This window comes from Natator depressus, chromosome 15 (assembly GCF_965152275.1).
Source record: "Natator depressus isolate rNatDep1 chromosome 15, rNatDep2.hap1, whole genome shotgun sequence".
Lineage (NCBI taxonomy): Eukaryota > Metazoa > Chordata > Testudines > Cheloniidae > Natator > Natator depressus.
Window position 1 is genome coordinate 6054442 of NC_134248.1, and position 12222 is coordinate 6066663.

The 12222-nt window shown below is 44.6% G+C and overlaps 1 protein-coding gene across 4 annotated transcripts in view; it reads right to left on the reverse strand.

Moving 5' to 3' along the window:
* The window catches only part of AIFM3 (AIF family member 3), a 124773-nt gene that overhangs the window by 33968 nt on the left and 78583 nt on the right, over nucleotides 1–12222 (reverse strand). For all 4 annotated transcript variants that reach the window (XM_074972590.1, XM_074972588.1, XM_074972589.1 and 1 more), the window contains exons 11-14: nucleotides 9229–9359; nucleotides 6416–6531; nucleotides 5856–5927; nucleotides 4771–4834 (exon numbers count right to left, since the gene is read on the reverse strand). In XM_074972590.1, the coding sequence (XP_074828691.1) occupies nucleotides 4771–4834; nucleotides 5856–5927; nucleotides 6416–6531; nucleotides 9229–9359 (383 nt within the window). The remainder of the gene's footprint in view (nucleotides 1–4770; nucleotides 4835–5855; nucleotides 5928–6415; nucleotides 6532–9228; nucleotides 9360–12222) is intronic.

The following is a 12222-nucleotide window of genomic DNA, read 5'->3' on the forward strand; positions in this document are numbered from 1 at the left end:
CTTGAGGACCTGCTCCATGATTTTTCCGGGGACTGAGGTGAGGCTGACTAGCCTGTAGTTCCCAGGATCCTCCTTCTTCCCTTTTTTAAAGATGGGCACTACATTAGCCTTTTTCCAATCTTCCAGGACTACCCCCGATTGCCATGAGTTTTCAAAGATAATGGCCAATGGCTCTGCAATCACATCCGCCAATTCCTTTAGCACTCTCGGATGCAACGCATCCGGCCCCATGGACTTGTGCACATCCAGTTTTTCTAAATAGTCCTGAACCACTTCTTCCTTCACAGAGGGCTGGCCACCTCCTCCCCATGCTGTGCTGCCCAGTGCAGTAGTCTGGGAGCTGACCTTGTTCGTGAAGACAGAGGCAAAAAAAGCATTGAGTACATTAGCTTTTTCCACATCCTCTGTCACTAGGTTGCCTCCCTCATTTAGTAAGGGGCCCACACTTTCCTTGGTGTACTTGTGGCACCTTAGAGACTAACCAATTTATTTGAGCATAAGCTTTCGTAAGCTACAGCTCACTTCATCGGATGCATAAAGTGGAAAGTACAGTGAGGAGATTTTATATACACACAGACCATGAAAAAATATACATTGTAAGGAGAGTGATCACTTAAGATGAGCTATTACCAGCAGGAGAGTGGGGTGGGGGGAGAGAAAACCTTTTGAAGTGATAATCAAGGTGGGCCATTTCCAGCACATTTCCAGGAATTAACAAGAACGTCTGAGGAACGGGGGGGGGGGGGGAGGGAGGAATAAACAAGGGGAAATAGTTTCACTTAGCATAATGACTCAACCACTCCCAGTCTCTATTCAAGCCTAAGTTAATTGTATCCAATTTGCAAATTAATTCTAATTCAGCAGTTTCTCGTTGGAGTCTGTTTTCGAAGTTTTTTTGTTGAAGGATAGTCACTTTGAGGTCAGAAATCGAGTGACCAGAGAGATTGAAGTGTTCTCCGACTGGTTTATGAATGTTATAATTCTTGACATCTGATTTGTGTCCATTTAGTCTTTTACGTAGAGACTGTCCAGTTTGACCAATGTACTTGGCAGAGGGGCATTGCTGGCACATGATGGCATATATCACATTGGTAGATGTGCAGGTGAACGAGCCGCTGATAGTGTGGCTGATGTGATTAGGCCCTATGATGGTGTTCCCTGAATAGATATGTGGGCACAGTTGGCAACGGGCTTTGTTGCAAGGATAGGTTCCTGGGTTAGTGGTTCTGTTGTGTGGTGTGTGGTTGCTGGTGAGTATTTGCTTCAGGTTGGGGGGCTGTCTGTAGGCAAGGACTGGCCTGTCTCCCAAGATTTGTGAGAGTGATGGGTCGTCCTTCAGGATATGTTGTAGATCCTTGATAATGCGTTGGAGGGGTTTTAGTTGGGGGCTAGTGGCGTTCTGTTATTTTCTTTGTTAGGCATGTCCTGTAGTAGGTGACTTCTGGGTACTCTTCTGGCTCTGTCAATCTGTTTCTTCACTTCAGCGGGTGGGTATTGTAGTTGTAAGAATGCTTGATAGAGATCTTGTAGGTGTTTGTCTCTGTCTGAGGGGTTGGAGCAAATGCGGTGGTGTCGTAGAGCTTAGCTGTAGACAATGGATCGTGTGGTGTGGTCTGGGTGAAAGCTGGAGGCATGTAGGTAGGAATAGCGGTCAGTAGGTTTCCGGTATAGGGTGGTGTTTATGTGACCATCGTTTATTAGCACTGTAGTGTCCAGGAAGTGGATCTCTTGTGTGGACTGGTCCAGGATGAAGTTGATGGTGGGATGGAAAATGTTGAAATCATGGTGGAATTCCTCAAGGGCTTCTTTTCCATGGGTCCAGATGATGAAGATGTCATCAATATAGCGCAAGTAGAGTAGGGGCATTAGGGGACGAGAGCTGAGGAAGCGTTGTTCTAAGTCAGCCATAAAAAGGTTGGCATACTGTGCGGCCATGCGGGTACTCATAGCAGTGCCGCTGATTTGAAGGTATACATTGTCCCCAAACGTTAAATAGTTATGGGTGAGGTCAAAGTCACAAAGTTCAGCCACCAGGTTTGCCGTGACATTATCGGGGATAGTGTTCCTGATGGCTTGTAGTCCATCTTTGTGTGGAATGTTGATGTAGAGGGCTTCTACATCCATAGTGGCCAGGATGGTGTTTTCAGGAAGACTGATGGATTGTAGTTTCCTCAGGAAGTCAGTGGTGTCTTGAAGATAGCTGGGAGTGCTGGTAGCGTAGGGCCTGAGGAGGGAGTCTACATAGCCAGACAATCTTGTTGTCAGGGTGCCAATGCCTGAGATGATGGGGTGCCCAGGATTTCCAGGTTTGTGGATCTTGGGTAGCAGATAGAATACCCCTGCTCGGGGTTCCAGGCGTGTCTCTGTGCGGATTTGTTCTTGTGCTTTTTCAGGGAGTTTCTTGAGCAAATGCTGTAGTTTCTTTTGGTAACCCTCAGTGGGATCAGAGGGTAATGGCTTGTAGAAAGTGGTGTTGGAGAGCTGCCGAGCAGCCTCTTGTTCATATTCCGACCTATTCATGATGACAACAGCACCTCCTTTGTCAGCCTTTTTGATTATGATGTCAGAGTTGTTTCTGAGGCTGTGGATGGCATTGTGCTCTGCATGGCTGAGGTTATGGGGCGAGTGATGCTGCTTTTCCACAATTTCAGCCCGTGCACGTCGGCTGAAGCACTCTATGTAGAAGTCTAGTCTGCTGTTTCGACCTTCAGGAGGAGTTCTCCCAGAATCCTTCTTTTTGTAGTGTTGGTAGGAAGGTCTCTGTGGATTAGTATGTTGTTCAGAGGCGTGTTGGAAATATTCCTTGAGTCGGAGACGTCGAAAATAGGATTCTGGATCACCACAGAACTGTATCATGTTCGTGGGGGTGGAGGGACAGAAGGAGAGGCCCCGAGATAGGACAGATTCTTCTGCTGGGTTAAGAGTATAGTTGGATAGATTAACAATATTGCTGGGTGGGATAAGGGAACCATTGCTGTGGACCCTTGTGGCATGTAGTAGTTTAGATAAATTTAGTGTCCTTTTTCTTTTGTAGAGAAGCAAAGTGTGTGTTGTAAATGGCTTGTCTAGTTTTAGTAAAGTCCAGCCATGAGGAAGTTTGTGTCGAAGGTTGTTTTTTTATGAGAGCATCCAGTTGCACAACTGTCATAAATATAAAGGGAAGGGTAAACCCCTTTAAAATCCCTCCTGGCCAGAGGAAATCTCCTCTCACCTGTAAAGGGTTAAGAAGCTAAAGGTAACCTCGCTGGCACCTGACCAAAATGACCAATGAGGAGACAAGATACTTTCAAAAGCTGGGAGGAGGGAGAGAAACAAAGGGTCTGTGTGTCTGTCTATATTCTGTCTTTGCCGGGGATAGACCAGGAATGGAGTCTTAGAACTTTTAGTAAGTAACCTAGCTAGGTACGTGTTAGATTATGATTTCTTTAAATGGCTGAGAAAAGAATTGTGCTGAATAGAATAACTATTTCTGTCTGTGTATCTTTTTTGTAACTTAAGGTTTTGCCTAGAGGTGTTCTCTATGTTTTGAATCTAATTACCCTGTAAGGTATCTACCATCCTGATTTTACAGGGGGGATTTCTTATTTCTAATTACTTCTATTTTTATTAAAAGTCTTCTTGTAAGAAAACTGAATGCTTTTTCATTGTTCTCAGATCCAAGGGTTTGGGTCTGTGGTCACCTATGCAAATTGGTGAGGCTTTTTATCCAACATTTCCCAGGAAAGGGGGGGTGCAAGTGTTGGGAGGATTGTTCATTGTTCTTAGGATCCAAGGGTCTGGGTCTGTAGTCACCTAGGCAAATTGGTGAGGCTTTTTACCAAACCTTGTCCAGGAAGTGGGCTGCAAGATTTTGGGAAGTATTTTGGGGGGAAAGACGTGTCCAAACAGCTCTTCCCCAGTAACCAGTATTTGTTTGGTGGTGGTAGCGGCCAATCCAAGGACAAAGGGTGGAATATTTTGTACCTTGGGGAAGTTTTGACCTAAGCTGGTAAAGATAAGCTTAGGAGGTTTTTCATGCAGGTCCCCACATCTGTACCCTAGAGTTCAGAGTGGGGGAGGAACCTTGACAACAACCATGTCAAAGAGGGCTCTCCTCTGTTTCTCTGCATTACAGATCATTTTCCCCCTTCTTTTCTCCTTTTTCTCCCCCCCATTTTCCTTTTTTCATTCTCACTTTTCAAAACTTCACCAACTTTGGAAAAGTCAACAGGCAGCAAAAAGGGAAATGGAAGGCTGTCACTTGGTGACTCTTCCAAAGCTCAAGATGGTTTGGAAAATTATAGAGAAGAAAAAGGGAAAAATACTCTACACAACATCCATTCTACCACATCAGACTGTAAAGAAAAAAAATGAATCAAATAAAAAGATCAATTTGAAATTAAATGAATGTTTTCCTGAAAACAAAAATCACATGAAAAATGTTGAGGGAAACATCAAGTTACTATTACCTACCAAGGTTATAACAAGGGAGTTTGACACAGCGATTTCTCACTGTTCTCTTCACATCCCTTTGGCAAGGATCAATTAACCACCAGCTGAAAAGGTTCCCCTTGTTCGGGTGTTGATGGTGGATTTGATGGTTGCAAAGGGCTGGACTCATTGACCCAGGAGGTCCCTACCAGTTTTATGTTCCTATGATTCATGGCTACAATGTGGCACTCTTATAGTGTAGCTATCAGCATTCCCAGCCCAAGCTCTCGCCTCTATCTGGGGAAGCAGAAGCCACATTGCTGCCAAACGCTGAAGCTTTGCACATTAGGGTTCATTTACCTATGCCGATGACACAGACATCTGCACGGAGGACTTTGCCACTCTTCAGGACAACTTCCTTAAGCTTTAGGGGACACAGATGAAACTCATGGTTACTTTAAGGACAAAAAAAGAACCTAGCAGTACCCAGCTGAGTTGGAATCTCACTCCAGTTCATGAAATAAGGGGAAATGACTCATTTGTAATTCTGCTTCAATGAAGAGATCATCCTGCAGGATTCTCACTCTTGTCTTCCTATTGTAAACCCTGTAGCTATGCAGGATTCTTAGTCCCTAATGACACACAGTGGTAATGCATGATCTATGTCACACCAACCTCTCCTTTGGCTGGTGCTCACCAGCCATCCTAGATCCTAACTGCTGTCCAGACCCCCAGAATTGAAATCTCTCCACAGTAAAATCCAGTCACAAAAATACAGCGGGCTGAGATGTCTGTTGCCCTCACAGACATGCTGGTGGGTGTGATGAGAGAATGTGAATTTAATAGAACAGAAGCGAGAAGAAACAATGAACCAGCAATGCAAGTCCGAACCCACCTCTGACAGACCGACCTCTGGACTTCTCTGGGCATGCACACAAAGGGGGCCAAATTAGGACTGCACGGGCAACTTGATTTCTGGCATTGCTAATTTCTCTGTGCTTTTCTCATGCAGTATTTCATTAACGGATGGGCTAGGCACCCTGATTGCACAAAGGGCATTTGGTCCCTCTGAGTGATGTCACAGGATAAGCCCTGTCTCAGCAGTGTACAGTGTGGAATCACCAAAAACAGAAGAATCCCTCAGCCCATAATTACTGGAGGCTCGTAGTGATCGCTATATTTAATTTGAACCCAGTTCACTCCACAGGCTGGGAGGAGGTGGAGCTGGGGGGCATAGCCTGGCCTCCTCGCCGGCTCTCTTCACCCACTTTGGAGTCACAGATGCTCCTAGGATGCAGGTTGGGAATGGTTCCTGCACTCCTTTGAGCTCCTCACACTCTCCCTGTCCTTCCCACACTCATGCACAGGTCAGGCGCAGTCTGGCCCCCAGTCCCATTCCCTTAGCCCCACAATGCTCAGCTCCTGTGGAGCACCAGCCACTGTACCTTGCCCTCCTGCTCCCGCAGCTCAGACACTTCAGTCTGCATGTAGAACTTCACCCTGTTGTTTTCAAACATCTGTGCAACAAGAGAGGGACAAAAGTCCTTACGCTCTGGAGCTACCACCAGCTTCTGGTTTCTCTGACTTTTCCTCCACAATCCCAATCCCATTCCCTCCCTCTTGAGCTACAGCTCTCACCTTGGCTTGAGGGTGCACTGAAAACGGGCTCTCTGAGCATCTCTGCATCTCGCCTGCCTAGTGGGGTATCATAATTTTGCAGTGTAGGAACACAAAATACTTGAGGATATTGCAATTAGGCCAATGGGGGAGGATATGACCAATGTTTTCTTTTAGGTGTCAACCACCATGCATCACTTTATAGCATCAGAACACTGTATTCTCATTTCATACATTAAATAAACCAAACACAATGATACGATTAACTGGTAGTGCCAGCAGGGAGGTAAGACGTACACAGCTGTCCTCCGCACAGCAGGAATCAGGGTCACTAACCTGCTTGCTTGATCCAAAACAATCCTCTAAGAGACTGGTAAGTCATAATCACCTTCATGAGAGCTTGGCCAACCTTCTCCCCAAAGAACTTCATGAAAGGCACTTCTTCCAGCTCAACCACAGACACAGAATGGGCCTTCTCTGTGAGGTAGGCTGCCACTTCCATCCCTGGGGAAGAGAAGCAGGTCAGAGACAGCGCGCACCACTCCCTGCATTTCAGTGAGGTCTCTGGAGCTGAATTCAAGAGCTGTCAGGTGGTGGCTAGAGATGTGAGAACTTTCAATTCACCCTTTCAGGGCTGGGAACAGCTGCCACGGCATGAGCAGCTGCTTTTGGGCTCAGCAGAAGGATACACTGCAGATGGTATGAAGAACGTTTTCCGCTCGCTCAGTCTATTGTAAGCACTGGGGTCAGTGACCATCTTTTTGTTATACATGTGTAACGTCACCCCTTCCCTCCTAGCACTGTCAGGATCTGATCCTTACTGGGGTTTCTGGTATGATTGCAATTTGAGGACTACTGCTGGTATGAATAATGATAATTGTGGCTCAGCATGACTTGGGTTGCCTCAAGCAGCCTGATTCCCTGTGATGGGAACTGGAATTGCTATTTTGGGATATTAAGTGTATTCATAGGTTGGGCAGAAACCAAACCTTCTGCTCGCCAAAGGGTTTCATAGTGATTGTTCTTCACCCCAAGACCAATTATTTATTTGTGAAATTCTTACAAGGAAGAAGCCACAAAAAGGATTTGAAGACTGAAGTGATGCACTGTAATATACTTAGTAAATGGTCATTGAAAACCATCACTGCTTGCAGTGGTGATGTAGACATGCTGGTCCTGGGATATGAGAGACAAGGTGGGTGTGGTAACATCTTTTATTGGATCAACTTCTGTGGGTGAAATAGACAAGCTTTCAAACTCCACAAGCCTGAAGCAGAGCTCTGTGGAGAGTGAAAGCTCGTGTCTCTCACCCGCAGAAGTTGGTTCAATAAAAATATTACCACACCCACCTTGTCTCTCTCATTTAAAACCGTAACATTATGAATAGAAGAACTAGGAGGAGCATACACTCTGTGGCTGGGATCATAGTCAAGCTTACTGAATTATACATTGCAAATAAGAGTCATTGTGAATTTAGCTCTTTTTTTCTAGTCATGAACCAATCCCGATGTCTGGGAACGTGTTTGTTATTTGGAAGCACTGTTCAAATAGCCTGGCCAAGACATTTTCAACCTATCCGTTGTTTGTGAATTGTTCACTTTGACGATTTGCAGTTTGTGATTGGTCACCGAAGTTGCATGTTATAGTTTCTGCTTCCTGACTGGATGGATTACATCTTGAAACCAGGAAACTGACCCAAACAATAAGTATCCAATATGTGCATGCAGTCCATAGACTGGTCAGCCTAATTGTTCAGTCTTCTAGACAATTAATTAAATTAATTTACAAGTTGAGGTCGGGAGGGCTGTATCCTAGAAAGTAGTGACTCAGAGGACTTAGAGGCCATGGTGGAGACCAGTTTGAATAAAAGCTCCCAGTGCACTTCTGTGACTATAAAAGGACTAACACAATCTTTGGATGTACAAAGAGAGGAATATTGAGTAGGGAGGGTTTATTACCTCTGTATGCAGCATTAGCAAGACCATTGCTGGATACTGCGTCCAGTTCTGGTATTCACACTTCAAAAAGGATGTTGAAAAATTGGAAGGGGTCAGGAAAGAGCTACAAGAACCATCAGAGGTCTGGAAAACCTGCCTTATAGGGAGATATCAAAGAAGATGTTAAAAATTTGCAGCTTGGTTTATTTCCCTTTTGAATTTGTCTACATTCATATTCCAGCCTTGGATCTTGGTGTGCCTTTATCTGCTAGATTAAAAAATTATTCTCTCCATGTAGGTACTTCTGGACTGTGACGAACTCACCTCTTAACCTGCTCTTGGACAAGGATGGGATGGGATTTTCAGCAATGCCACCGTTAGTTAGGAGCACAAGTCACTGCAAACCTCAACTTGAGCTGCTTTAGCCTCTTGCAGTAAGGCATGTTTTCCAGCCAGTTAATCTCTCTCATAGTACTTCTCTGAACTCTTTCCAGTTGTTAACATCCCTTTTAAATGGACATGGTATTTCAGGGCTGGTCTCACTGGTGTTTTATGCAGTGGCAATATCACATCCCCTACTCCGACTCGATATTTCTCTGCTTATAAGACCATTATGTCTGAAGTCATGACGACAATCTTTGTTATTTATTAAATCCATCTTAATTCATAATGAGTAACCCCCTCTGTCTGTGAGTATTCAAGAAGTATTATAAGAACCTGAATAAAATGAAATGTTACCAATACAAGTAGACAATTGTGGCAATAGCCACAAATGAGTCATAAGAAGGGAATTTTTCATTTAAAGGATGTCATGTGTCTGCATACAAAAAATAAAACAGCCCAGAAAATTCACTAGCTTCATGAACTAGCTATATCTTTTAAGGATCTACAATAGATTATTCTGGCCAAAAAGATCACAAGAAAATTCAAGGGCTAGGCATAGGTCAAAAATAGGATTAATAGATGTTAAGGTCTGACCTCATGAATAACACATGACATCAAATTTCATCCAGCGATTCCTGCATCCAGTCTAATAATGTCTGACTGAGCTAGAGCAGATCTTTTAGAGAGACATATTGATTTAAAGATTTCAAGGGACAGAGACTCCACTACTTCCCTAGGTAAATTGTTCCAGCGGTTAATTACCCATGTGGAAAATGGGGAATTATAAAGAAAACTATAATATCACATCTCAAAGGGAAAATTCTGCCCAAAGGCCCCTGAATGGGACTCTTGAGATGGTCTGCCCAAGACCAAATCTCACCAAGGAAAGAGGCTCCCACTATAACTGCATTCTTGCTGCTGGCCAGTTTCACTACCCGGTTGGCATCTTCAGGAGTTCGGATGTTGAAAACATTCTCAACTTCTTTGCCTTTACAGCTAAGGGCTTTGGGCCTGAAAAACACACATTTAGGAAAAGAATTTGTCAGGTTTCAGTTGTGGTTTTCTTATCTGCATCCTTTCTGTTACTAAACATGTCTCTGCAAGTGCTGCACAGAGTGACTCAAGGAGCCAACACACTGTCTAATATAACTGCAAGTGATCTTCTGGCCAGGCACTCTGACACCGGCCACTACCCGCTGTTGCAGAGGTAGGTGTAAAATTGCCATAATAGAGGTGGCCACAGAGGAAGTTTTCTGATCCCCAGCAGTTACTGATTGGCTGGTGATCTCAAGAAGGGGTTCTTTCTCTCATAAATGTTTGTCCCAAATCACTTCCTCCATCTGTGCCAGTGACAAGGGGCCTGGTGCTGTGGGACGGGTCAGAGATTGTAGCCACACTGCAGCAAAACAACAAATTGTACAGCAGAAATGCTGAATCTGGTGGCATCTTGAAAAAAAATGTCAATTACTGCAGCTGTCCCAGGGACCTTGATTGAGATGAATGAGACAGTTCTAAAATATTTGAACTATTGTTGCAGGCTTTCTGCAGACTCAGGCATGGGGCATGGGACCCTGCCTCAGTGACAGCTGGTCCAGTTTTCAAGATTATCTCCAGTACCAAAAGAGCTGGAATCATAATGACCAACTAGAGAAATGACAGATTCTGGGGCCCAATGCTGCAGCAATGCCTGTGTCATTATTTATACACAGCAGAATAGAGATTGAGAAAGAGACATCCCAAAACAGCCCCCAGACTGGTGATTTGGGCATTCCCCTGGGAAGTCAGATGCCCACGTTCAAGTTCCTGTTCCACATCAAGAGTTTGAGAACAGATTCACAGATACTAGGGTCAGAAGGGACCATTATGATCATCTAGTCCGACCTCCTGCACAATGCAGGCCACAGAATCTCACCCACCCACCCTGCGAAAAACCTCTTACCTATGTCTGAGCTATTGAAGTCCTCAAATCGTGGTTTAAAGACTTCAAGGTGCAGAGAATCCTCCAGCAAGTGACGCGTGCCCCATGCTACAGAGGAAGGCGAAAAACCGCCAGGGCCTCTTCCAATCTGCCCTGGAGGAAAATTCCTTCCCGACCCCAAATATGGCGATCAGCTAAACCCTGAGCATGTGGGCAAGATTCACCAGCCAGATACTACAGAAAATTCTTTCCTGGGTACTCAGATCCCACCCCATCTAACATCCCATCACAGGCCATTAGGTCTATTTACCATGAACATTTAAAGATCAATTAATTACCAAAATCATGTTATCTCCTCATACCATCTCCTCCATAAACTTACCGAGTTTAATCTTAAAGCCAGATAGATATTTTGCCCCCACTGCTTCCCTTGGAAGGCTATTCCAAAACTTCACTCCTCTGATGGTTAGAAACCTTCATCTAATTTCAAGTCTAAACTTCCCAATGACCAGTTTATATCCATTTGTTCTTGCGTCCCCGTATGCTCATGTGAGTGCTCTAACCACTGGGTTATTGACTCTATCTCTGGTTTTTCCATAAGAAAGGGCTGTTCTTGCTCAGCCACCTAGCACCAGGAGAAGGGTCACAGCTGCGAGTCCCCAGGGGAGAAAGACACTTTCCTCCAGCCTGAAGTTAGATGAAGGCATGTGTTTGGACCCCTCCTCTGCATTTCTAATTGGCTAGCTCAGGAGGCTCCCCATTCCACTTGCTGGGGTCTGCCAATCCCATTCTTAGGCCTCTTAACTCTCCCCCTGCATTGCATAGGGAGTCTGGGTACTGTGATACAGCAAGGCCAGAGGGCAGCAAAAGTGTGATAGAGGGGAAATATGTAAGCCCCAGGATGATCAGAGCCTTATTCCCTGTGGACTAAGGAGAGGTTACTACAGGTTAATCAGAGCACCTGGAGCCACAGTAGCGTTGGCCATTTGCCACAGCACCTAACTCAGGTCTGAGGGGTCCGCTGGGTGGCAGGCAACTAAAAATTAGGCTTTGCAATGCTCACCTCTGTGACATCTAAGTCTCTATGTGGATCTAGCCCTAAGGGATCTTAGGTAGATACGGGCTTAGATTACATCTGAAAATAGGATTTAGGCTCTTACGTAACTTTGGTGCTTTTGAAAATTTTACCCAGGAGCTTATGTAAAGGATTTTAAAAGTATTTTCAAACAATATATTAACATATAAACATTTGGGACTAGATTCCTGAAGAAACTTGGGCATGACAATGCTGAGTATCACCTGCCTAATTTTTAGGTGCCTGGAAAAAAATCACTGGGATTCACAAAGCCTGGGTTAGGTGTTAGGACCCAACAGCCCCAGTTTGGCAACAGACTAGGGGTACAGAGTTACTACTCTGTAAGCCAAGACATACCCAGATGGGCATGCTTCCCCTACAATCACCATCTTCATGATGTTTCACCAAAGGAAGGGCATATGGGGTCTCTGCTGAAAGCTAAGAACTTTCTGGTGGTCATGGTTATTGTGGGATGTATGTATGGAAAATATTGTAAGAGTTATGTGGGGCCCAGTGAGCTGCGGGATAGTGTCACAGAGGTGGGAAAAGGGAAATCTCAGGGGGCACAATCTTGACCACATATCTTGATGTGGATTGTCCCACTGTGCTATTATACAGACCTAATGCTATCAGATGCTATGGTAATGCAATGTTAATGTTGTATATTTAAATACTCACAAACCAGGAAATGTGAACGTTAAGGACATACACGCAAAAGGTAAGTCTACTAGTATGCCTTACAGTACAGGGCTAGATTCTGTATCATGACTTTCAGGCCCATAACATCTATTGGGAAGCCTCCATATCTAAGTCACTTCACATTTATATTCCTGCTGTCTATGCACATTCAGATATAGAGCTATTCAGAAAATGGAATTTCT